Here is a 27,321-nt window from a genome sequence, read left to right as displayed (position 1 = left end):
AGCTCCCGTACTGTGTTCTCATGTGTGTTTGCTTTTTTACTTGCAACCCATAATAATATTGTGGTGTGTGACCCTCAGACTGTTTCTGGCTGCTGGACGCCCTCCTGCAGTACACCTCCTACAGTATGACCCCTCCCAGCCTCAGTCACTCCCACAGCAGGGTGCCCCCCCCCACAGGCACCGACAAACCACTGCCACAGAGACTGGAAGGTGAGAACGGAAGTGTCATAACACATACATGACGTCGTAATATTGGTTATTTTCCTTCTTAATATCCATAAACTGTATATGAATGTTTTTTAGGAAAGTAAAAAGCCCCATAAAGATACTGTATCATAAAAGGAAGTTAAGGATAATTCTTATATTTCAAAATAAAAGGCCAATAAAGATACTGTATGTTAAAGTAAGCTCAAGGTGAGACTCGTTTTTCAAAATAAAAGCACCATAGAGTAACTGTATCCTTAAAAGAAGCTTAGGATGAGGCTTGTTTTTTTTTTTTAAATATAAGAAAAATGCATGTTTTTCCAAACAAACTCCCCATTGAGTTACTAAATCCTTACAAAAAGCTCCAGGCAGCGATAAAAACAATAAAAGTACTTGCATCAACAGGAAGCTCAGGATTATGCTTGTTGTTTTATTTTATATATAAGCCCCATTGAGTTACTAAATACTTATTAAAAGCTCTGGGCAATAAGTGTTTTCAAACCGAACTTCTATTGTTCAAGGAAGCTCAGGTTTAGGCTGGTTTTCAAAACAAAAGCCCATGCAAGTACTTGCGTCATTACAGGAGGCTCAGGTTAATGCTTGTTTTTCCAAAGAAAAGCCCTGGAAAGCAACACTACAGCCACTGCTATCAATACCTACTTAGCACTAGCATTATTAGCATCAGGATACGCACCAGGTTGCAGTCACAGTTAAACATTTCTCAATAGGGAGTTTTCTACTTATGTTTCATACAGATCTATTCTTTCCATTCTTCCAGGCAACCATCTTTACCGCTACTCCAAAGTGCTCGAGGCTCACCTGGGAGACCCTAAGCCCCGCCCACTACCTGCCTGCCCCCACCTGTCTTGGGCAAAGCCACAGCCGCTCAATGAGACGGCACCCAGGTCAGTCTGGTGAAACACCAACGAGTCGTCAGGGATGATGCCTGTGTGGAAATAATGTGTTTGGTCTTTCTGTACACAGTTAATCTCACAAAAACAAAAGGCATTTCTGACGAGCTAATCTAGAAACAAGCTTTACCTAATTAGCTGCAGGGCTCATTTACACTTCTCTTCTCCAACATAAGGTGTCAATCCAACAGTTTAGAAATGAAAAATATCTGTACTCGATGCTTGTTTTGATAACAGCTTCTTCCTCTGCTAACTTCCCATGTGTTATATTTGAGTATATTTTGAGTTATCTTGTTTGTGCACTAGGCAGCCTTTGAGTTACATTTCCTTCAGTCGCAGCACCACTTAGGCAGTACTCCCAGTAGTTGGGAAACACATTTCTGTGACATAATAATCAGGATCAGTCTGGTGGTTCTAACAACACATGTTTTTTTCAACCTGTCAACAGAGTAAATCAAATCAAAGGCATATAGATGTCATGAACAGGGTGCGTACGGGTGCTGGAAATCCTTGAAAATGCTTGAAATTGTACGAGGTGTTTTCAAGGTTTGAAAAGTGCTTGAATTTTGCGAATGGTGCTTGAATTTGGGATAAAGTGCTTGAAATTGTAAATGCTTTACTTCGCTTTTTAGATTAAAAGAAAATAAAGAAGTCTGAGCGCGCTTAATTGCTTCGCTTTTACATAAAACAGCTCCGCTCCGGCCTTCCCGCGCAATGCGCGTGACCGGCAAGTGTTTTTGTTACGTGTGACCTGGGCATTCTGATGAGAGTGATAGATGACAGTATGCCAGGAGGTTGCCGTTTCAACGAGCGTTGGCTAGCAGAAGACAAATACAAGCCATGGCTAAGACGAGGGTCAAGCGAAGCCCAAGAGTAGCCTCCTGCAAAGTGTGCAACAATAACGATGCGAGAGTCTGCGCTGACGAGCCACACACCACACGAAAGGTACGCCATAGTAGAGCATTTTAGATTAGGCTATCGTTGCATGTAAAATACATGACACTTTTCTCTGTGCGCGGCAAAACAAGCTCGCCAAAATGGCTTCACTCGTCTGGCAGTATTTTAAGTGTCCGAAAATGACAATAAAATAGCGGTATGCAACGTGTGTGTGAAGCAGAAATCCTGCAGCTCCACCCGCTGTGACGGACCGGTGAGCGGAGCAGAACACACATTAAGAGTTAGACCTAACACACTTAGCTATTTGATCTACCTCTGGAACAAGCTAGTTATAAATATATTTATTCTTCACTGTCGGGTCACTCATTACTGGATCAGTGAGCTGCAGGAGATACTGACGGGCTGTCAGGAGAGAGAGAGAGAGAGAGAGGAAAAGAGAGCGGTATCGGTATCGGCCGATACTGATTCCGGCGATCGGCTCCAAAATTGGCGATCGGAGCATCCCTAATAATTGTATATGATATGTTTTATAATGATTGATCATGAAAGTGTTATCAAAGCTGGTAAAGGTGCAGCTAGTTTGAATGACTTTGTATACTACAGAGTAGCTTGTGAATTTACTCCAGGTGGAACTAAAATCTGATTTAACACTTGATTATATTTCACATCATTCATCCACATCTGTGAAGTAACTAAAGGTATTAAATACATGTAGTGGAGTCAAAGTACACCATTTACCTCTGACTTGTGTTTACTGCCAACCTAAAAGTGCCTCAAAAATAGTAATCAATAATGTATTGAAAAGTTATTTGGCTGATTGTTTTATATTGGCTCAGCCAGGTTATATGGGATGCCCAGTCTACGTACAGATGGGTCACTCATTTTGAAATATTAAACTTAGTTTTCTTTTCTAACATTTTAAATGTTTCATCCTCATGTAGAATGCTATTATGAAACACACATGTGGTTGTTTATAGCATAAAGAACATCAGATTTAATGTGAGGTAGGGAAATAATCATTTGAGTATAAGTATGTGTATATAAATATGTAATTTACAACAGCTGTAAGATGCTTGAAAAGCTTGAAAATGCACCTTGAAAATGCTTGAAAAGTGCTTGAATTTGACTTTGGAAAAGGTGTAAGAACCCTGCATGAAGTAACGCTTTGGTTTTGTGACTGACTCATCACATGAAAACAGAACACTGTATACATTAGCGTATGTCTCACCCTCTCTTTGTTCCTCTCACAGTAATCTGTGGAAGCACCAGAAGCTTCTCTCAGTGGATCTGGACAAAGTGGCTCTACCCAACGTGAGGGCGTACCGGCCCCAGGTCAGACCTCTGTCCCCTGGGGAGAGCGGGGCCTGGGACATCCCCGGAGGTAACACCAACTCAAAGATCCCACTTTAAGCAATCTAACTTGGGATTAGTTTGAGACCTGTAATTCCCTTGGTTTAATAGTTTAGTGTACAGCAGTGTTCTACATGGTTTTGCAACCTACAATCAGGAAGCACTTGCAGTATAAAAGGTATTAAAAGAGTTACTTATCCAAAAGTCCAGAATCCATTGATAAAAAACATCATCACGTCATTTTACTTGCAGAACACAGGAGCTGCTGATGTACAATGTACAATTCCTACTTTAAAAGATCAGAACTATACATTGAATATCTATTAATAATAAGACATGGGAAGGGGAAATGATTCACTCATTAGTATTTATTTCAGATTTTACAGCATTATTTACTCAAAATTATAGAATATTTTAAAGAACTCGTAGCTGCAAAACGATATGTGGTCTTCAAAATCTATTGCTCAAAATATGTGATAGTATGTATAAATCATTATATGTAGAACAACTTCGATTCAAACAACTTGTGTGTCGTTTATTAAAACAGCTAAAAAACTAAAAATGAAATCAACACTATGTTTCCTTAGTGACAGACTGACATGTCTAATTGTTACATTGTTGGTGTGAAGATAAAACACCACTGAAACATTACCCTTTTGCTAGTGTTGAATTGTGTCATTAGAATCCACTAAAACTGGGTTATTTGAATAAAAGAAGGGCCTTCCTGCTGTGTGTAAGAATAAAGATGCTAACGGTGGATCCTAACCTGTGACCTCTTCCCCTCAGGGATAATGCCCGGTCGCTACAACCAGGAAGTGGGCCAGACCATCCCCGTGTTCGCCTTCCTGGGAGCCATGGTGGTCCTGTCCTTCTTCGTGGTCCAGCTCACTAAGGCCAAGAGCAAACCCAAGCGCAGGAAACCTCGTATCAAGCGGCCCACGTACCTCCAGCAGCAGACGACGACTACGACCAGTGGGAAAAACCCCACAGTGTGAGCGGGAAAAACCTTACAGTGTGACCTGCGTTCACAACAGACAACTTTTTGTTAGTAGCAACCTGCGATAAGTGGGGTCTAAGGAACTCTGAAATTGAGCCGTAAACGTACTCCAGGCTTCTCTCGGATGAAACAGTTTTTGTGCCTCTCGTCTGTTCAAGGCTCTCCGTGGGTGTTTGTGTGTGTTTGTGGACTAATGAACAGTATTAGACGTGTGACACGTATGATGTTAAACACACCTGGCCTCGAATATGCCTGTTTGAGACAGACATGTTGTCTACATTTCCCTCTGTCTTCTTCGACCAAATTGTTTCTTTATGAATGACTTTTATATTTATTGAATTTGTTCAGACCCTAACACATATCCAGAAGTACAAGAGATTTCACACACATACTACACACACTGTATGCACTTTAAGAATAAAGCGGTTTGCATACACGCCGACAGAAACAACCTACACACACGCATATGTGCAATCATGCAGACATTTCCAAAACAAGGACCACGGTATGATCAAGTTGTCTTCTCCTGTGTCTCCATCAGTCATATCTGTTTTAAATCCCCGTCTTTTCATTGTTTTTATACTTTATATAATGAACTGGCCAGGCGTTCTGTTGATATCCTCCTCCATGATCTCATGGTCAACAAAGTAGCATCAACAGACTTGTTCAAATATATCTCATCAATTAAAAAGCATAATCAAAGTGATCTGCCTGCTTATTGTTTCTGGAGCTTTTGAAGTCATTTCCAATGGCTATTCAAGATATAGCACATACATTAAAATAGTATATTTCAGCCACAAGTGTAGTATTTACATTTTAAAAAGTTTCCTCCCAAAAGGAGAGAGACTAAATCATTGAAGAGGCCCTTCAATGGGGGGGGGGGGGGGGGGGGGGGGAGTGTGTGGGAGAGGAACTCCCTGTGGTGGGAACTTTGGGATTTTTTCCTTTGCAGACCATTTACATACACACAGTCAATTTAACATACAAAAAATAGGGATACAAAAAAAAATAGGTTATTTTTTTTAAACATATGTTTAGTCAATTTCTCTACAGTATACATGAATACTAACTTTGAAACCATTGTTCCCCTTCAATTTTGAATTAGTTTTCCAGTCAAGAAAAGCATAAGTGCCATCAGCAACTTGCACCAAAACAATCTAGATGCTAAAAATCACTATAGGTAAGAAGATAAATATGTTTTGTTTTTTTTAAGAATAGTTTTTCTTGTTAACTCCAGCTTGTTGAAGGCATTTGGACACCTAAACAGGAAGCTATTGCCTTGTAAACGTGCACACATTTGGGTGCTAAACTGCTAGTTTTCTCTGTTATTATTTAGCTCTTGCTCAAGGTGCTCTCTTTTTGCCCTTTCAGTTTCAGTCTGGTTAAACCCAGAAATAAAGAGTAGTCACTTCAGCCATCTGACTCTACCCAATAGAGTGAAGCAGTGATGATGTGTTTTTGTTGGCCGACCGGGGATGTTAGCATTGCACTGGTTCCTTCAATAAAAGCCAATGGAATTTCTCCATTGGATTTTGGAATATTGCATTAAACAAGGTCTGTGGCTGACGAACATTTATGATGCTTACATATTTTGTTTAGCAGGATAATTTCCACATATAAACACCACTTCTATGTTTTTTGAAGCATAAATGCATTCACCATAAGTAAAAAGCTAACATTGGGCTATAAACAACCACTGTCACATGGCTGCTCCTCTCCAACGCTAAGCTAAAGGTGGCTAACCCTTGGCTTCATGACATTAAGTAGTTTAAGTTATCCAACACCATTTTAATTTACACATGGAAGCTTCAGATTTTTGGTGTGTTTACTGACATATTTTATTTCACAGAACAAGTATTAGCCACAGACCTTATTCCAGGCTTCTAACCAAAACCCCATTCAACTGTATTTGTGCATTACTTTCTTCTGGACACAATACATTCATTGTCTCTTGTTTTCCCCCCGTTGATAAAGTAGAAATATATGTGTTATTTTAATAATAACGGAGAGTAAAGTCAATACCCAAACACTTCTTCCACCACCAAAACGTAGAAAACCAAAGCTGTCAGTGTTATATCATTAAGGGACAACACCTGGAGCTATTTCGGTCTATAAGTTGTTTAGGGTGCTTTTTATGCCTTTATTCAATAACCAGAAATGAATTGAGGATATTGCATTACAGTAAATGTATTTAAGCAAACTTGCACATTTTGTTATATTGCGTAGTTATAAATAGACCGGTATGTTTCCAGGTAAAATGGGATATGAATGCTAAGTGAGCAATGGCAATCACTAACATGAACATCATTTAAATCTAAGTATTTATTTAATTGTGATGGAACCTGCTAAAATATTTGACTCCAGTCACCCCAAACACCTCACAGAAAAGTGGAGGTTAATCTTGTGACGTGAGTTAATTCCTTGCCCTTCTGCAGGTTGGTGAAATGCATATTGTCTGTGTCCTTGGCAGAGGAATTAATTGCAGTTTTATTCTGTGAAGTTATTATAGATTTAAAGGACTAATGCCACCTCACTCGTGGTTTTAGCATTGGCTATGGACTGAATTCAGTGATGCAGGTTGATTTCATCAGAGGTGATGTGCGTCGGTGTGCTTGGGGGTCTGAGCTTTGGCTCCTTATCCGAGCCTAATAGGCCAGATCAGCCTGTGAATCTGTCACCCGTCCTCTTGGATGACGGCCCCACTGGAGAACTAATCTCCCTCGGAGCCTTGGGAAACTGGGAAATGACCCCGGAGCCAGCTAGCTGTGCTAACAAGATTTGGGAAAGCTGGTGGTGAGTGGAGGTCACATGCCCTCTTTCCCTCGATGGTTCCCAGATGCCAGGACTTCCTGTGGGGCCAATCAGGTCGCCTGCTCACATCCTGGACGGGCAGTTGAAAGAGACACCGTGGCGGCTCTGAGCTGAACCCTCAAGCCCCCCTCCCTCCGAATCATCAGTTCCTCCCTCATCATATGTCCTACCAGCCTGTACCTCTCCCCGTCCACTGTATCCATTAACGTCTGTGTGGATGAAAGGCTGGCTCACATTTACACTCCTGCTGACACACCTGTTCACATGTGTTCCTTCCGCCTGTCCCCTCAGGGCAGACACTTTAATGGGTCGCTGGCTGACTTGAGTGTTTAAAAAGAAATCAAGCTCACATGACTTGAACTCAAGTCAGACTCAGGTCATGAATCAGACAACTTTTAACCTAAGGGTTAAGACCAGACTGTATTAAACATAACCAGACTCTTTGTGACGTCACCCTGAGAATTTGGAGGTTGCTGAGATTTCAGTGAGGCTTAATGTCATGGATACAAAAAGAGAAATGGAGAAGACTTTAAAGGCCGTCTATTCGTATGAAAGTGGATCAGACCCAAATTCTCCGGCGATCTTTCGCAGCTATGGGTCCATAAAGCAAGCGCTAAAGGGATTCCTTTAACCCCATCTCCCAACTGCTCTGTCTCAGGCACTTTCAAATGAACATATGAAGGAAAATACCATCATTTTTAAGGACCTTTTGTTTTGATAAAACAAGATGACCTAAGAAATACTGCAGCTATGGAAAGGATGACATCAAGAACATTTTGATAACAAATATCTTGTAATTGTTTGCATCACATGAATACAATGACAAGGTGCAGCCAAATATTAAACTGTTTTATACAAAGAAGTACATTTTCTAAAGAATAAATGCAAATGTTATCGAGACAAAGACACACTAGTGGCCCTGTGAGTCAGTGGCGCTTTATCCAAAATGCTAATGTCAGCACGCTAACATACTAACAAATACAATTGTAACATGATAATGTTTAGCAGGTATAATGTTCACCATGTTCTTCATAATAGTTTAGCGTGTTAGCAGGTAGCAAAATTGGCTAGTGAATGTTCAAATGTAATCAGCCACTCAATATGTACCATTGTTTTTTCAGCTGAGGCTAAGCAAGGTGGCAGGGGCTAGCATGCTGATATGTTATCCAGACTTCCCTCTTCCCAGTAACGTTTTTCAGCTCTACCTGGGGACATCTTACTTTAACGCTTTGAAAAGATTGTGCGACTTTGTTTTTTATATGTCTGTCTTTTTTTTGGGGTTACTTTGCAGTTAAGGCAGAAAGGTTGTGCATGCAAATGATCATATTACTACCTGTTCCACTTTCTTTCTTTCAGAAAGCTGTCTTCAGCCCGTTACCCTGCAGGAAATTGATTTGTGTGGCTTTTTCATATTCATCCATGAAATCAAAAGTCAGGAACTCAATTTCACGAGTGAAATAAAGGGATGTTGGTGAATCCTTTCAGGTGAAATACATGTGTTTTTGGCTTGTGTACCAAATCAATTCTGTGCATGACATTAACATGTTGATGTGCCTATGTTACTGACATATTTAGACTATTGACCAATTCTGTCTGCTTTACCGTCCTTCCAGGCTTTAGAAGCTGCAGAAGGAGTAAACAAAATCCTTCTCTGAAATCAAATACAACGAAGATTAAAGCCGGAGAAGACGTAAAGGAAACAGGAAGGAGGTCGATAAAGGAACCATCACATATCCATTTCCATTAACTTAACCCTTGTGTGGTGTTCATATTTGTGTTACTCAGCCAGTGTTCGTGGGTCTGGTGGAACCGCTGCCTTTTTGGGCTTCAATTCAACACAATCAAACTATTTGATGTTAAAATACTCAACAGATGTTTACTTCATCTCAATTACAAGCAGTATAAACAGCATATGGTTCATATTTGCCCTTTTACATTTGTTAGATCACATTAATGAATTAAAGTGCTACTGGCTCGTCTTTTTTTTGTAACTAGCTGATGCTCAATCTCATCCTTTTCTTCAAAGTCACTGTCAGACTCAGAATTCTCAGAATGTGATCCTCACATTCTGAAACCTCTTCCTCTTCCTCTACATCATCATCAAATGGTTCTCTCTCTTCCAGAATCATTTGCAAGGCCCTCTGAGCAGAGAATCTTTTGGCCATCTTGATCAGTTGTGATACTGACCCAAACTGGCAAAGCTTTATTTATTGTGTCCCGCCCCAAATTTGCAGCTTGGATAGAATGTGAAAAAAATTAAGATTGGTTCCCGCAAAACATAATGCGGGATTGTGAGAGCAGACAGGTGTCGGTGCTGGAATTTATCAACAATGTTGCAGCCTTGTGCGGGAATGGCAGGGGCAGAAACACAGAAGTCTCACGCACGCACCCACGCACGCACGCACGCACGCACCCACGCACGCACGCACGCACGCACGCACGCACGCACGCACGCACTCATGCACACACGCACGCACGCACTCATGCACACACACACACACACACACACACACACACACACACACACACACACACACACACACACACACACACACACACACACACACACACACACACACACAAGTTGGAACAGTTGATTAAACATGTTTCTTTCTAAAATGTTTTTACTCTAAAAGGAACATGCTAAAAGAAGGATTTTATCCACTTTTCATGAATAAAGTGTTCTTTTTTTTATATCAATTAAATTATCTAGCGTAAAGATATTTACAACCACCTCAGGTAATGTTTGTTAATCATCAAACTAAGGCATCAGGCAATAACAAAGGCATCAAAGATACTTGACATGTGTTAAATAACCTTGAGTGTGGTAATCTATCATCTTCATTCCTCCTATGTCTGGCGTCACTGATTTAACTTCATGTGATAGTCTGGCCCCACACAGACGTCCACTTTTGCAGAGGTTGTTTTATCCAAACGTTCCCATTCCTGTCCACCACATATTCTTCCCCTTCGCTTATTGACATCATCAAATTTGACAGTGAGCCTTACACACACATACTGTACACACTGCCCCCTACACACTGTGCCTCTTATTTGTGAATATTTTTAGATATAGCAAAACCCAATTTTCAAGATTTCTAGGAGCCATTAAACTGGCTTATGACCAGAAATGTGTTCAGTTGGGAGAAACTGGGCTAGAGAGGTTTTTTGCCATTTCGTTTAAAAAATGTGTACGTAAGTTAAGGCATGAGAATGTATTTCTTTGTCCATGTGACCTTAGTGGCTCCATACATATACTGAATCAGGGAATACAGAAAATAATGGTTCAAAATGTAACAATGTAGGCCTTTAATCTTATTTGTTTTTTTGTTGTGTTAAAGGTCCCATGACATGCTTTTCCGGTTATTACCCGTCCCCTTGTGTGTTATGTAGGTTTTTATGCATGTAAACGGTCTGCAGAGTCACAAACCCTCAAAGTACACCCTGTAGCGACTAGAACTCTAACACAGAAAATACCTGTCTATGCTGCCCCAGAACGCCTCGTTGGAGATTTTTATTTTTCCATTTTTCTCTTCCTGGTCTAAGTGACGTAACGACGACCAAATGGACCAATTGGTCATGGACCAATCCGTGGAGCTCATCACACACCAGGATCCCTTGGCGTCACTATCAAACGCAGTGGGGGGACCTTTAGCGTTCAATTTTCAACTATCAGGGAGTCCCATTGACTTGCATAGAGCTCCCTGAACGTTGGTAATAGACAAGTTGGGATCGCGGAGAAACACTCACTCAGCCTTATCTTTTCTCAGGCTGTGAGTGTGTGGCGAACTGTGTGGCGCACATCCTGGCTGTGAGGTGCATTCACACCAGCCTTTTATAGTCCGGTTGAATCGAACCCTGGTGCGTTTAGCCGCTTGGTGCGGTTCATTTGGGTCGGTGTGAACGCAGTCCGAGACCTCTGAAGTGAACTAAACAACCGGACTCTGGTCCGCTAAAATAGGTGGTCTCGGAACGCTTGCTTGCGAACTCTGGAGTGGTTCATTGCTGGTGTGAATGCAGTCCGCACCAAAACATAGGAGGCGTAGTATTTACGTGTCACAAGAACGCGGATGTCTTCAAAAATCTTTAGTGAAAGAGTCTTTCAAGACATCCGCGGTTGTTTAGTTAAAGAGTGAAGCAGAATTAAGTGTTGAACAGTGTCATGTAAAGTAAAAATGCTCCGTCAACTACATACAATTAAGAACACCTGTCGTCGGTGAAACGCCCCTCCTTACTGCAGAACGTCTCTCATTATATGTGTTATAATGTTTTTTAACAGACGTTGTCTGATTATATAATCATATGCGCGGGCCACTAGTGTCTGTTGATCTCCAGATTAACAGCAGCATGAGAATAACCTGCCGAAAGTGCCGATGCTCCATGGCGGAGGCTCCGGTAGAAATTGCCGGGATTTGCGTTTTTACCCCCTTAATGTCTGACCAATGATTGAACAGCATTTCCGTGCACATGACTTGTGTTTAAAGTTTATAGTCCGTTTGAGTTTTGCCCATGTGAACGCAAACCGAACCTTCTGAAAAATGAAACAATGTAACAAACTGTGGTCTGGTGCGCACCAGAGAAGCGGACTATTAGGTGTGAATGCACCCGAATTAGGGCTGCACGATATTGGAAAAAACTGATATTGCGATTTTTCCCCCCCCTGCGATATATATTGCGATATGAAAACATACAGGAATTGAAGAAAAGACCGTTTTTTTCCCCGCAAACCATCCTTTCTTGAACTTTAATGCTATACAATTGGTATTTTTTTAACTATTTAACCGGATGAAGGATTTTAGACACGGACGTCTGGATCTTAAGTTATCAGAGCAACAAGCTGAGCTAGCTCGGTTAGCAGCGCCGAATTGCCCTGGAGAAACACATGAAACTACTTCATTCAGTATTTTTACCTTTAATCACCGGGTCCGTTTGCTTTGGAGATTTGATTGTGATTGGTGGTTTGCTGTGCATGCAGAGCCTGCATGTCACTCACTCAAGTACCCCTGACATGAGAGCCGCGCAAGTTTTCCTTTTGTAGCAAGCAGCAAAATAATTGTAACATGACGTGTTTGAGTTAATTTGTTAATAGGGCTGCACGATATATATCGTCACGACACGATATATCGTGCAGCCCTAACCCGAATGTATGTGTGTGCTCAGGCTGAGTTCCGGGATGTCTCGCTGTCTCGCAGACCCCACGCAGTAACCAGGAAACTACACCAGTAACCCAGCTCACACTGTCCGCTCCTCGATCCTCAAAGGGCGGAGCAGCGAACCCCGCAACGTCCCGCCAACACGACACCTAGACCCCACGCAGCATTCTCATCTGTTTGTCATTACTGGTGTCATTTCCTGGTTGCTAACAAACGCCATTGTAACACATAATCACTGATGTTCCGCTGTAACGGTGGTGGACTCATCAGAACATAGTGGGCGAGCTGACCAATCAGAGCACAGTGGGCTCATATGGAGGGGGGGGCAGGAGCTCCAACAAGCCGTTTAGGACAGAGAGTGAATACACATACTATACAGAGATGTTGTATGAGAAACCAATGTGATTTTGGAACATTGAACAATGTAAATCTATTCTAGTAGACCTCAACAATGGAATTATGATCAGTAGAAATTGCCATGCTATGGGACCTTTAATGTATCAATGTAAACCATTTCACTGTACATACAGTATGACCTGTACATGTTCTTACTTTGGACTTGCACTTGCATAGACATGTATATCATTTTTTTCATTTATTTCACTCTGATGTGTATGTATGCAAACCTATTCCTATTGTTGTCATTTTAATGCATACTGATACTGAGACGTTTTATTTGATTAACATTAAAATGTAATTTGTTTTATTCTTATATATTTTGTGTGAACTCTTGCTGTCCTGTTCTGTGTTTCAATCGTATTGCTGTTGCTGATATGACACCTGTAAATAAATATGTATCAAATCTTATATCTCAAATCAAGAGCAGAATTGCATTTAAGTTATGGAAAAGTTGACGCAATGTTATTCTTTTATATTTATAGAGTCTATTGAAATGTCATTAAAACGTATAAAGTTCTCATAGAAAGTTCTGTTTAGTTATCTCTGAAGAGTTTCCGAGCAGCACCTGAAGGCAGCAGCAGGAGCTCTCCACCGGGCCCACGCCTCCTCCCTCCTCCTCCTCCCTCCTCCTCCTCCCCCCGGCTCACCTTGCCCAGTGAGCGGCCCGGCCCACAGAGCAGCACCGGGCCCGGGGAGTGGTTGGCAGCTCGTGTGGGTGTATGTATGCTCCTTGTGAGCGGGTATGTGCGTCAGTGTGCCCCCCTGTGAGTTTCCCGCCGGTCGAAGCATGGAGGAGTTAGCCAGAGAGAGCATTAGCCTGCTGGCTTCAGCCTCAAACAAGCCTCGGCTGGACGTGGCAACCCAACCTCGGCTGGGTTCCATGGGGGCCATTTTCATCATGCTGAAGTCCGCCCTGGGAGCCGGGCTGCTCAACTTCCCCTGGGCCTTCGAAAGGGCCGGAGGCATCCGCAGCGCAGTTGCCGTCGAGCTGGTGGGCATTTTTTAAATTTCAAATATGATATTCCTGAAAATATATCCTGAGGTTTATCTGCAATGCTGGGTTCTGAACTTCTGGTAGATATCTCAAGAGTTGAACAACATTGTTTTGCTATTTAAAGGTTATTTTTTGCTTTTATATTTATCTTTTTTGGAAGTTTGTAGTAGGGGAGATGCATGTTATCTACTGAGGGCCACTGAGATCAGATTGTGATCTGTTCCACCTGACAGGAGAGGTCATGATTTCAATAGTAGCACCTTTTTTAAATCCACTTTATCTTCATCAGTGTGACTTTCCTTCTGATGTTTCTCGAGTATGTCGTTCACACCAATGCACTTTTGAAAAGGATTTAGGGATTTGTATTTATCCTAGTCGTTTCCCTTAAACGTGCATAACCTTTTAACCCCAGTGGGTCATCACTTTGACCCTAGAAATTAACCTGATTCTCCTTTTAAGTCATGAGTGACACGTTCCCAGAGTCCCTGCAAATTCCATAAGCTTTTGTTTTTATTGGACCATCTTCCATGTGGATGAGGGACATTCTCCTTTGGATCCTGTGCACTCTAGTTTTGCAGTTTGTCCTGACATATATGGATAAATCCAAGAAGCACTGTCCAACAGTTTAGTAGAAAATCTAAATCATTTCTATATTCTCCTGGTTTGCCTGCCCAGCCTGTCCTCCTTTCTAACTCCCACTTTGTCTTTTTGGATAAATCCCCTGGCAGTAAGAAAAAAGGAGCTCCTTTTTTTAAATTTGATTTAGGTGAAGTTAATTTCATCCTGGATTTGTCGTCCTGCACTCTTTGCACAAAATAAGGCCTGTGTGTGATTTATGGATATTATGTCTTCTTCTCTACTGATGGAATATGAAACCCATATGGTTGTATTGTCATGCATCCAATTCCAAAGTTGAATGTGAATAATCTGGTCCTGGGGAAAAAAGGTTTTGGTCTCTGTTAGAAAAATGGCACTCGATATGGCTTGAGTTTCAATAATCAGGATACATGTATTTATTATTCTTGCAAAAATGGAATTAGTCATCACATACAGCAATATGGTACTAGTTCCCTGAATAGTGTCCTTATTCAGTATGCAAAAGAGGGCATTTCACAATCAGAATGTAGGTATTCACTGGTTCAAACTGGTAAGTCTTCTTTTTTTAGGATTGAGCCAGGAGCGCCAGGGAATATATGTTAATCTTCCCAGAAGACAAACATCGCCGTCAGCTCTAAGAAACACACATTCTGCATTCATACGATTATCTTATACAATCATAAAATATGCACTTGCTGTCTTTACATTGGTTTAAACATTATTTTCCCAACTGTCTCCACCAAAACTTCCAAGACGTAGGTAAATGACAGTTGGAATATTTAAATTAGAGCTGCGTAAAGATTTATGGCCACTAGGGGGCAAACGATATTGTTACGAACCCACTAGGGATGAGTAAGGTAACACACACCAGATGGATTTGGTAAGTATTATAATAGGATTTAATGAGCAACAACAAAGGTGCACAACAAAATGAGATCAAAAGTAGCCTAAACCAAACAAAGAAGCCAAAAGGGCGCAGTTCTACTGCTAGTAACAGGAGGACTCTTGAAAATGAGCCTAATTAACACACCTGAGATCACTTCCAATCAGCACTAATTGAAGGAGCTGCAGGAAAATGCAGCTAACAATATAAACTAAACACACGCTACTCTAAACACATAAATCAACACGCTACTCTAAGCACACATATAAACACGCTAAACACACAACACTAAACACGGATCACAATAGTCAAACACAGTCTATAGCTCAAGACTGAAGTGTCCACGACACAGGAGCAAAAATGTGTGAGGCGTCTGATCGCAGCAGAGCCTCCCGAGTGATAATTGTCCCCAGGCTTTGTAGTAATCTCCGGAAGGTGTGCTCTGGGATTGCACGGGGATTGGAGAGCGTCGGGCCCGGCGTGCTCCAATCAGCGTCTTCGGAGGAGGACTAGGAGATGACAGCCAACGACATTGGGGCAACCACACAGCTCATTTACATATTACACACAGCTGCAAACAATCTCAGACAGGTTAACGAGCAGACAGAATCAGCAGCCGTAACAGATATGAAAACACGCATTTTAATTAATTATTTAAGTCACATTTATAGACATTAGGGCTGTACCCGAATATCCGAATATTCGTTCGTTGGAGTACTATTCGGGTTTCAATTTCGTTATTCGGATATTCATCGCGCTGCACTGCGGCTGCCAAATTGAATTTATTGAAATCTCCAATATGAACGTAAGAGCTTGTGCTTCTTCGGGGGGTGCTAACACTTAACCATAAACTTTGTTTACTTTCTCCGTCTTTATATGTAGATATGACTTTTCTCCGTTAATCTCCGTCACGTTGTTTCCATAGCAACAACAACTTCCTGTCAACAGCGCTAACTCTCCTTCAAAATAAAAGCATGTCCATACAAAATAGGAAGCCAAGCCAAATTACACTTAAGACAAATACAACTGCAACAAAAGTAACAAACACAATGTGATATCCTTTTCAATTTCAAAGAACACAAATTGGGTTATATACATTAACAAATAACTATAAAAAAAACAATACTGTAGAATAACAAAATGAATGCCGTGAATAAACCGAAATACACGTGTTGAAGCGGTTCGCTGCTGATTACCGGAGCCCAACAAATGGTATTCGGGACAGCCCTAATGGACATCTGTTAAAAATCCAAACATTCAGTCAAACCTTTGCTCTGTTTTGGTCGCCACAGACACTAGACCTGTTTTTGTTCTAAGTTTACAGTAGTTATGTCTAATTCCATTGTTTTCAGGTAGTTTGATAAGAGCATTGACTTTTAACCATACAATAAATGAGCTTTTGGTTGCTGGGCCTTCGGTGTTTGAGTGTTCATGTGAATATTTGTTGCTACTGATGAGCAGGTGGCCACTTTCATTGTATCCTAAAAAAGTATGAATGTGTGATGGCAGTGTTTCTGCCAGACCAGGGCTGAGAGGGCGTCCACCCCGAGATCAGGAGGTGTGACGTCACGTTGTGTCACGTGACTTGAATTTTGAATTGAGCTGTCCCTTTATAGATACTATCTCTTTACGTATCAGTGATGGGAATTCCTGCTCTTTTTAGTGAGCCGGATCATTTGGCTCGGCTCACTAAGAAGAGCCGGCTTTTTCGGCTCCTAAACGGCTCTTCATTTTACCACAGTTTACCACGGAGCCTCAGTTTCACCGCTGCGAGGCTCCGGCGCTCACAGTTCACGACATACAGCCAAGAATAAATGCTTAAAGAATATTGTAGCCATCACTTACCAGTCTATGGCAACAGCCTTTACTTTTGGAACAATATCCTCTTTTTTCAACCCCAAGTTCTGTATCTGGTTTTCTTATTTTTAGTATTTGGGAAACACTATCTTTCAGACCTCTCGTTAGACTTCGCTGACTCCTTGTTTCTTATCAGCATAATGACCCAGGAGAAAGTAATTGCTTGGTGCACCTTGTATAAAAGTTTGAAAGTTTTGGAATGAATATTTAGGAGGGTTACAAATGACCCTTCTATTGTTATGTATTGTTAACGGCACCTATAGAAAGTACAAGCCAAATTGGATAATATTCAGCTGCATCTCTTCTTTTTTGTATATCCCAGCCGTCCAACACTCAGAAAAAGCATTGGTGTGAACACAAAGGAATACATGTTCTGTATATTTGCTTCTCCATCCCATAGGGAGGCCTTTCAAATAGTTCCCATCCGTCTTAGTGCAATTTTTCACTTTTATCAGGTTTATTCAAATAAGTATTTTTCATTTAACAGGCTTGTCACACTGCTTTACATTCTCACAATGACACTTATCCACCCAGGCATTTAGCAGTTTAATTAGTGTAATCACCTTAATTAATCAAAACAAGACTTTTATAAAAATGAGCAATGACAAAAATACATGAAGACCAGACTAGACAGTGGAAAATGTATGTTTTCTAGATTTGTACAGCCAACAAACAAATGAATGTTTTCTTAATCTGGCATGCTACAATCACAGAAGTTCATACTAATGTGTTAAGGTATTCAGTCTTGATGAGTGCCCATAGAGTGACAACGTATTTTTGTAGAAAAGAAGATAACATCGTAGGGGTTCCCTCAACAAAAAGCCAATGGGATTTGACCATTGAATTTCGGAATGTTGCAGAAAACAAAAGATCCCAGGCAAACAAACGTTTATGATACTTTATGTATTAGTATGTTTATGAGGATAATCTCCATATTTAAACACCACTTTTATGATGTTTAAAGCTTAAAGTGGACCTATCATGCTATATTTGAAAAATATATTGTAGGGCCATACCGATATAAAACATGTCTGTGAAGTTTTTTTTTTTTCAAAATACCAAACAGATCACCCATTGTAGCCATGCCTCATACTGCTCAAACCCCTCTTTTGCAGCCCTGTTAGAGAAATGCAGATTTTGGGTCCTTAGCTTGAAAAAAAGAAAAGAAGAGGAGGCGGAGCTAATGCCTGATCAGAATTCTACCGGAGATAAAGTTAAATTCGGTTGTGGTAAAACGCCATCCTGTTTAAACCACGTCAAGGATTATTTCTGAAATAGTATGGAGCTCAAATGCCTTTTCTCTTGCAGGTTTATCACAAGGTAAGTTCCTTTTTTTATTTCCTGCTTTTTAAACACATGTGCTCTACAGCAGGGGTTCCCAACCCCCGGTCCGCGGACAGGTACCGGGCTGCGGAGGTATTACTGCCGGGCCGCGAAATAGCTGTGAGTGTATCGTAATATTTGCAGAATTATAAATATATAAAAATATTTTATCATAATATTTTTTTCAAAAAGTGTTTAATTTTCGCACCTATACCACCAGTCATATTATTTCATCCAGTAGCCTAGTTAATCTTTCACCAGAAAACCGTTGAAAATGGCTTTTATGATGTTCCGAGGGATTCGGCGGCTCAGTTCGCACGAGAAAGTTACCGGTGTGCCAAGTAGGAAGAGGAGCGCACAGGAGACAACCGTTTAATTGCAGACTGTTATGTTTATGTGGGGAAATGGCAGTGCATTATTTGAGATATATTTCAAACTCGGACTTCATTATAAGGACATGTCGGCCAGGGGTGTAGAGCTATTTGTTTAAGCACCGGATTCGCAAAACAGGAGAGTAAACCAGTCTGCCTTGATCTATGAATTCATGTCCGGGACTCTCACGGTATCTGCTGCCCGCAGCTGTTTTATAGAAGGAAAACCTCCTTCACTTCATGAAATGGCTGCAGCATCAGGAGGCAGCGGGACGTATACTCCGCCTCTGAGAAGTGCAGCACCAGCGGGTAAAGAGCTGTGCCTTTTTGCGCACCGCCTTCGCTGTGTTTACCTTCATCAGAACAGCTTAAGAGTGACTGCAGGCTGCTACGTGTTAACCACACACATCTCTACACACATCTCTACACACATCGAACTGCCCGATTACTCCCCCTTTTATTAGTTTTATGAAGGAGATGTCCAGTCAGTCACCAAGGCGCATGATGTGTGTGTGTATGTGCTCTGCTCAGCTCAGCTCTGTGTGTTCGGTGTATTTGTGTCTGTCCGACACCGGCATTTAAACGTTGTTAATATGTTTTGGATGCATATTGTTCTAGTATTTGTTCAGGCTGTTACATACAATTAGCCTCTGTTGCTACCTGCTGGTGGTGAGTAAATATTAAAATCAGTTAAAATTGACAACCGGTCCGCGATTTCTTTTTAATGTATCTGCCGGTCCTTGGCACAATAAAGCTTGGGAACCCTTGCTCTACAGTACAGGTTAGCTCTGAGTGTTAGCGAGGCTTGCTAGTGTAAACAGACGTCCAAAACACGTCAGGCATTGTTTCTGATAGCAACTTTCTGTGGGTCCGCCGCCGCTATTACGTCACAGCGGATGGAATCTGTATCCGCTCGTTGTACACCCGTTTAAAAAAGATTTGGGTACGGAGGAAAAGAGAGAGGGTTTTATTTTCTGACGCTGCGTGAGTTCCCCGACGCACCGGGGACACATATTTATGTATAAAAGACATCACAAAGTGCATTTTGCATGATAGGTCCCCTTTAAATGCAATTGCCCGACGTAAATGGTTACATTATGCTATCAAAAAACTATATCACGGTCACCACTGCTAGGCTAAAGGCAGCTAATGTTTGTAGGATAGAGTTTAGTAGTCTCATTTAGTCACTTGTTAGCACTCTGTTTTTGTGACGTGGTAGTTTCCGACATTGAACAAAACATGAAAATCTCTTCAGCTTGAGTTAACCAAAGACCTTATTTGAGGCATCTTGCCAAAAATCATCCAAGACAACGCTGAATTCAATACAGGTGATCCAGAAGCGCTAAACTCTCACTCTTTTTCCGGTTTTAAAGGTCCCCTATTATACTGTTTTTCATCAATATATTATAGGTCTCAGATGTATACAAAACATGTCTCTGAAGTGTTTTGCTCGAAATACCAAACAGATCATTGCAGCATCCCATAAACCCCTCTGTTTCAGCCCTGTTTCAAAAGTGCTGATTCTGTGTCCCTTACTTTAGATGAAAATAAGGAGCCCCTCCCCACGCCCCTCTGCGAGATATTTGGTTAAAAAACCCACAATGGTGCTCTAGGAGGAGATTCAGGTGATAAGGTGGGGGGGTGGGCGGGTGTTACCTTGGTTGGTTATTGGCTAATGGTTACACAACCCAAAAGAACATTATGACATCATAAAGTGGCCAAAATCTGATCAGCTCATTTTCAGACAGGTTTTTATATAGATTGATCAGGACAAAAAGAGAGCAAATCTTTTCTCCTGAAACGTTCAGAATCTCTTTACACAGAGGGGACACATGAAAAAGTGGATTTTGCACAATAGGTGACTTTTAAGACTCATTCATGCACCTCTCTTTTTCAGCATATCGGCTGATGATTCAATTGGACTGCAGCAAATGATACCCTGTTTTTTTTAAATGTGTCTTCTCTATCTCCATCCCCCCCACAGGTGTCCCTGGTGTTCCTGATCAGTGGTCTGATCATCCTGGGCTACTCCTCCTCCATCAGTGGCCAGTGCACCTACCAGGCGGTGGTGAAGCACGTGTGTGGGCCCGCCATCGGCCAGCTGTGTGAGATCTGCTTCGTCATCAACCTCTTTGTGATCTCTGTGGCCTTCCTGGTTATAGTGGACGACCAGCTGGAGAAGTGTGAGTTGGAGAGTCTGAAGAGTGTACAGGCCTCAGCTGTAAAGTTGGGATTTTGCCCTTTTTTCAAAAATCTTTTTAGCCTGATCCTTCATGTTTGTGAATAACTCAATTGAGTTGAATAGAACGCCCTACTGAAATAGCCTGAAGTTGTTTTCATGAGCTATTGAGCAGCTCTAATCTGTAAATGCCAGGTTTGTCTCCAAAATGAAGCCCCAATAAATACCCCTCACTTCTGGGCACAAAACAAGTCCTGAAATTCACATACAGTGCTTACCACACAAAAACTGCTTTGTATAGAAACAAACTTGACAAAAAAGATTTTGAGGTGGTTAATTGAATCCAGTTCACAATTTGCAAAAATGACCTAATTGCAATTATTTGACTGAAATGGAAGATGCTATATGATTCGCTATATTGGAGTGAATGATCATCTTCCAAAAATGTCTAGCATTTTCATTGATAATTATTTTAAAATGGTGTAAGGAGGATCTGTACCAAAAACAATTGTTTTCAATTAAGTCTGTACAAAAACTGCTGTTTGTAGGCCTGGACTTCTCCGCAGCACCACAATACTTCATTCTTCTTAAATCTGAATATCTTTACATAATTTGCCTTTACCCATGATTACGCTTACTGCGATCTAGATAATGCATTAGTCCATATTGAGATTTCGATAAAATGTTGAATAGTTGTGCAGCCCTAAGTGGGGAGGGTCAAACATTTTAAATGAGTTTGTATCACACATTACTGCAAGAGATCCACTTTATCATAAACAGTCACACTAGTAGTGTGTAGTAGTATAATGTGGCGTAACCATCCCATGAGATTCTTTTTAATTGTAGAAGATATAAGCCAACTCGAATGTAAGAACAAATTCCGCTCAGTATTTAATCGGCGGTATGCTATGACACTCGTTGTCAGTTGATGAAATGATCAAAGGGTGAACAAATCCACGATAACAATATCAGATAGCATTAAAGAATTGAAAAGAGTGTCAATGGAGTTGATAGCAAAATGAGGATGGGGAATATTACTGACTTTTGCAATAAGTTTGGTAAATTGAAAGTCAGTGATTCAGAAAATGTAATTGCGCACTAGCAGGCATACACAATTTTCTAGGGATCTGAATATTTCCCAATGTACTGTACAATATTTAATTTTACATTCTGTTCTTGTATATATCATATTATATTTACGTGTATATAGACTAGGGCTGTCAAGTTAACGCATTAACGCAAAAAAAATTAACGGCACTAATTATTTTAACGTGATTAACGCATGTGTATTTTTTGTCCTCGGCCGCCCCGTAGTTTCAGAGCGCATCGAGTTTAAAATAGCATCAGCTTGTAGATGGTGACAGCCGCGCTCCTGCCGCCCGCTTGTGGCAGACCACACTTCCACGCTCACCGGCAGGCCCGGACTGGCCATCGGGAGGACCGGGAGGGTGTGTGTATGTGTGGCGTGAGCGAGGCACACCTTACGTGTTGTTGTTGTTGTTGTTAGCATCTGGTGCTAGCTAGCTGCGCTAACGGATATAAGGAGCTGTTTCAATGAAAACAGAGGAGCGACAACTGCGCCGAGCACTTGACTTTATGCAGGTAGCCAGACAGTGGGACATTGTACGAAAAGTCAGCACACTCAGCACGGATAGTGCGCTCAACATGATTGCAGCGTCCAGGCAGCTCCCATTCGAGCATATATGCCTTGAGCTGCACATAGCTCCAACGATCCATCACAGTGTCTCCACACACACACACACACACACACACACACACACACACACACACACACACACACACACACACACACACACACACACACACACACACACACACACACACACACACACACACACACACACACACACACACACAATTATTGTATGAGAGAGGTTCCAGGTTGAATTGAGGCGAATATTTGTAATGTTCAGAGGTTGTTGTGTTTAATATTCATGAGAATATTTGTCATTGTTCAAATGATATTAAACAAACATATAAAGCATATTTGTCCACTCATATGTTGATAAGAGTATTAAAAACTTGAAAAATATCCCGCTAAGGTACATTTAGAACAGATAAAAAATGTGCGATTAATTTGCGATTAATCGCGATTAAATATTTTAATCCATTGACAGCCCTAATATAGACTTCTTGCACTATTTTTGTATTTCTACACTGTAGCTTATGTGCATATGACATTAAAACCTTTGAATTGAATTGTTTACGTTCACAAAGTAAGTATAGTTTCTGCCCAAAGTTTCAATGTCATGAGCACTTCTTTAATTGACGTCTGTGTCTTGCTTGAACTAAAAGCGGGTCGATAATCCCTCCCCTGTGCTCCTGTTAGAGAGGGTGAATCTGCTGTGACCTCACACAGCTCTTGACACCTCTCAGCAGGGGCGGACTGCTGGGACTACAAATCAGCCCGGGACTCTCGAGCGGCCCACCTCGGTACCGCAAGTAAATACCGCGAGGAGAAGGTCGACGGGGGGGGGGTGCTAGTGACTTATCCGACCGGCCCACATCAGTACCAGTACTTCAGTACCAGTACTTCAGTACCAGTACTTCAGTACCAGTACTTCGTCCCGATGGCCAGTCCGCCCCTGCCTCTCAGTTGGAGGGCAGATATAAGTTTGCAGCTTTGAGTCTAACCTGATGGACCGGATTGAAGGGCCACTCATTTTTACAGTTGCATCAACAGAAAATGTGTCTTTCTAGTCCTTGTCTCTTTGGGACAATGCACTTTATATTTACAACTCAGATTAAGTAGTATTTTCTATGCTTCCTAAGTCTCACGCTTGCATGTCCTGTGTGTGTTCTGTTTCAGTGTGCGGCTCCATGTATGAGCTGATCTCAGGTCTACCGGAGAGTGAGATGCCGTACCACTTCTACACGGACCAGCACTTCGCCCTGGTGCTGCTCTGCCTGCTGCTCATCCTGCCGCTGTCCATCCCCAAAGAGATCAGCATCCAGAAGTACATCAGGTCAGCTTACCCAGGCCTGTCTGATGTGTTTGTCCATTTGCATGATTTAGAAAGTAAGACATATGCCCCTTTCACACCAACGCGTTTTCAGCGCCAGCTCGGAGCTAGAGCCTGAAAAGTACCGTTTTTTCCTGTTCACACCGCAGCGGCGCCGCCTCTTAGCTCCGGAATCCAGTTCGTTTCCAGCTCCAAAAAATTGTCGGTCTAGAACAGGGGTGGGCAATTATTTTTTACAAGGGGCCACTTCAGAAACTCGAGCTGTGTTGGGGGGCCGAATCAAAAATAAGTTGAACTTAATTCTGCTCAATATACCAATACTGAAAAGATGTTTTACAGTATGTTAAAGATAAGAAATGAATCAGCTTTATACAAAAAGAAATGAGTGCTTTTGATTTTTGTTTTTCAGTTAATTTTACTTGTTCAGTGAGAAAAATCCAGTCTGTCTTGGGCTTGAACAAGTGCACGGAAATCTGGTTCAATGTCTGAGGTGGATATGCGAAGGACAGCTGAGAGGTGATCATCAGTGATAGAGGATCTGTATCTGGATTTGTTGAACTTCATCACTGAGAATGTCTGTTCACATATGTAGGTAGATCCAAAGAGGACCATCATCTTCTGAGCACGTCTCCTGATGTGTGGAAAGTTCTCCTCTTTCAGGGAAAAGTAAAACTCAGGCAGTGAGACTGACCTAAAGTGCTCTGACAGAAGTGTGTCAGACTGCAGGTCAATGAGTTCAAGCTGAACATCACTGGGTGCATCATCCACATGGCATGTAAATGGGGAAAAGATCATGTTAATTTTATTCTCAACTGTTTTGAAGTCTTTAAATCGCCTTGAAAACTCACCATGCAGTGCTTCTAACATGGATGAGTACCTCTGGAGGTGATCAGCTGATGGTGTGGCTTCCTTCAGTGTTGGCAAGTGCGTGAGAATGTTGTCCTCCATTTGGCTTGAGAGAAGCTGCAGCTTTCTCATGAAAGCCTTCACTGCACTGTACATGTCATGCACAAAAAGGCCCTTGCCTTGCAGACATTTAGTTCACTCATTAGTGCAGTCACATCTACAGCAAAACCAAGGTCTGCCATCCAGTCTGCATCTGAAAGCTGTGGGATGTCGTTTCCTTTCTTCACACAGAAGTCTTGAATCTCTTCTCTCAGGTCCCATACTCTTTTCAGCACTTTGCCCAGGCTGAGCCACCTGACAGCTGCATGGTAGGGTATGTCACGATGTTCAGTCTCACTTTCCTCCAAAAGTGCAACAAACTGTCTGTGGCTGCGTTTCACTTCTCTTATTTTTCATTTCCTCGCTCCTCGGTCTCGGTCTCACCGGAAGTTGATTTGTCTGCGCCATCTTGAGTAGCGTCCCAATGGCCTTATTTTTGCCGGAGGAGCGAGGAGCGATAATGGAGGAGCTATAATCGAGGAACCACCAGACCATCCTTCGATGAAATCCTCAGAGACTCGCCCCGCCCCCTTACTGTGTATCGCTCACTGATTGGACGATGCAGCGCATGCACTGATCTGATACTTCTTGACATGAGAGCAGTTTCCCAGCGGAGTGAAGAAAACACATGAAACTCACGGGACTCACTCCTCAGTTCATACCGTGTTCTGTTTCAATGAATGCATCATTCAGTTACAAATATGTGATATATCTGAACAACAAAGTGCTCAAAAATCATTTTATTCATTTATTGGAAACATTTTCATGATCGCTTTTTCGTTTTACATTTTCATTTATTGTCATTTCCATTCAGTCAGTCATTAAGTGCTATTTAACATGTTAATTTGCTACATATCCACACAAACAGACAAAGTGTGCAATCCAATGAATGTTAATCTAACTGGGTTTTGATAGATAACATATCTCTTTTTCTTCTCTGAATTATTTTATTTCTATTGTGCACTCTAATCAATATTAATCTAACTAATGTTCGTTTATACATTTTAAGAATGGCGTTTATCTTTTTTGAGAATGAGTTCTTATTTAATGTATTTGGGTCTACAACAGATGATACAAATGTTTGTGTCAGTAAATGTGTACTAACGGAGGCAGGGGTGTTTGTGAAAACAACGGGGACAGAGCTGGCTGCTGTCAGACGATCAGCTGTGCAGCGTCATCACAAACGGACGTCGCTTCACGTGACGCTCCGGAGGAAAGGACGTCCCATTGCTCTTAAAACTCATTTCCCTGCTTCTCGTGGTTTCCTTGCGTCTCTCCATGCTTCCCTGGTGGGAGGGACTAGTCGCAGGGAAACGACGCAAGTGAGGGACGCAAGGAATCCATTTAACCGAAGTGAAACGCAGCCTGTGATTCAATGCTCTTGCCCTGATGAAGTTAACTATTTTAGTTACAACATCAACAACATGGTTCATTTTTAACACTGACTTACACAACACTTCCTGATGTATAATACAATGCAAAAATACCAATTTCTGCTCAGGGTTAATTTCTGTCACTTTATCCTGCATTCTCTTCAATAGTCCAACATTTTTCCGTCAGATTTGGACAACCATCCGTTGTCACGCCTGCCAGCTTGTCCCATTTCAGTCCCAACTTTTCCACACATGCATTTACCTCCGTGAACAAATCACTCCCTGTTGTTGTCCCTTTCATTGACTGCATGGCTGCCAGCTCCTCCGTGATTTTGAAGTCTGTAGTTATCCCACGTAGGAAGATGAGTAGCTGGGCAGTGTCACGTACATCGCAGCTCTCATCCAAAGCCAAGGAAAAAAAGTCAAAGTTGACCGCTCTGTTCTGCAGCTGAAGCTCCAGATTTCCCGCGATGTCCTCAATTCTCCTCGTAACAGTGCGTCGGGAGAGCGGCACTTTCTCAAATGCCTCCTTTTTCTCCGGGCATAGTGCGGCAGAGTCCAACAAACACTCCTTAATGAACTCTCCGTCCGAAAACGGTTTACTTTTAAGACATAACTCGTCTTGACAGCTGCATCTCTGGATGTGGAATGTTTTGTGAAAATGTGTTGTTGGCTTTGCAGCTTAGCTAGCAAAGCATCCGACCCCTTTGCCCGCTCTTCCTCAGACAGGTTCTTGTATTTATCTGCGTGTTTGGTAGCATAGTGGCGACTCAAATTGTACTCCTTGAACACAGCGACCTGCGCACCACAAACTAAACACACAGCTTTACCTTTCACTTCTGTAAATAAATACTTAGCGGTCCATGTCTTGTTGAAAATGCGGCATTCAGTATCGATCTTTCTTTTTTTGCCCTTAGCGGACATTTCGAGGACTAGCCGGCCAGCATCACTCGTAGCTGTTCACGGCATGCGCGTTTACGTAAATAAATTAAAAAAAAAACAGCAGCGCCCTTTTCAAAATAAAAGCAACACAGTTAGAAAAGTATTTACGCCATGCAAGCAATACAGCTGTGTTGCTTTTATTTTGAAAAGG

At 41.7% G+C, this 27,321-nt stretch overlaps 2 protein-coding genes across 2 annotated transcripts in view; both read left to right on the top strand.

Annotated features, from left to right (window-relative positions):
- Window positions 1-5,061, top strand: part of mbtps1 (membrane-bound transcription factor peptidase, site 1) — a 36,971-nt gene extending 31,910 nt beyond the window's left edge. The window contains exons 20-23 of the mRNA XM_034141712.1: window positions 79-210; window positions 983-1,109; window positions 3,263-3,393; window positions 4,149-5,061. Coding sequence (XP_033997603.1) covers window positions 79-210; window positions 983-1,109; window positions 3,263-3,393; window positions 4,149-4,357 — 599 coding nt within the window. The 3' untranslated portion in view covers window positions 4,358-5,061. The remainder of the gene's footprint in view (window positions 1-78; window positions 211-982; window positions 1,110-3,262; window positions 3,394-4,148) is intronic.
- Window positions 5,062-13,441: 8,380 nt separating this feature from the next.
- The window catches only part of slc38a8a (solute carrier family 38 member 8a), a 39,585-nt gene continuing 25,705 nt past the window's right edge, over window positions 13,442-27,321 (top strand). Inside the window, 4 exon segments of the mRNA XM_034141849.1 lie at window positions 13,442-13,481; window positions 13,484-13,713; window positions 20,732-20,930; window positions 23,757-23,913. Coding sequence (XP_033997740.1) covers window positions 13,442-13,481; window positions 13,484-13,713; window positions 20,732-20,930; window positions 23,757-23,913 — 626 coding nt within the window.

Source organism: Trematomus bernacchii, unplaced genomic scaffold, assembly GCF_902827165.1.
Source record: "Trematomus bernacchii unplaced genomic scaffold, fTreBer1.1, whole genome shotgun sequence".
In the NCBI taxonomy this organism is placed as follows: Eukaryota; Metazoa; Chordata; class Actinopteri; order Perciformes; family Nototheniidae; genus Trematomus; species Trematomus bernacchii.
This window is presented reverse-complemented; position numbering and strand designations above follow the sequence as displayed.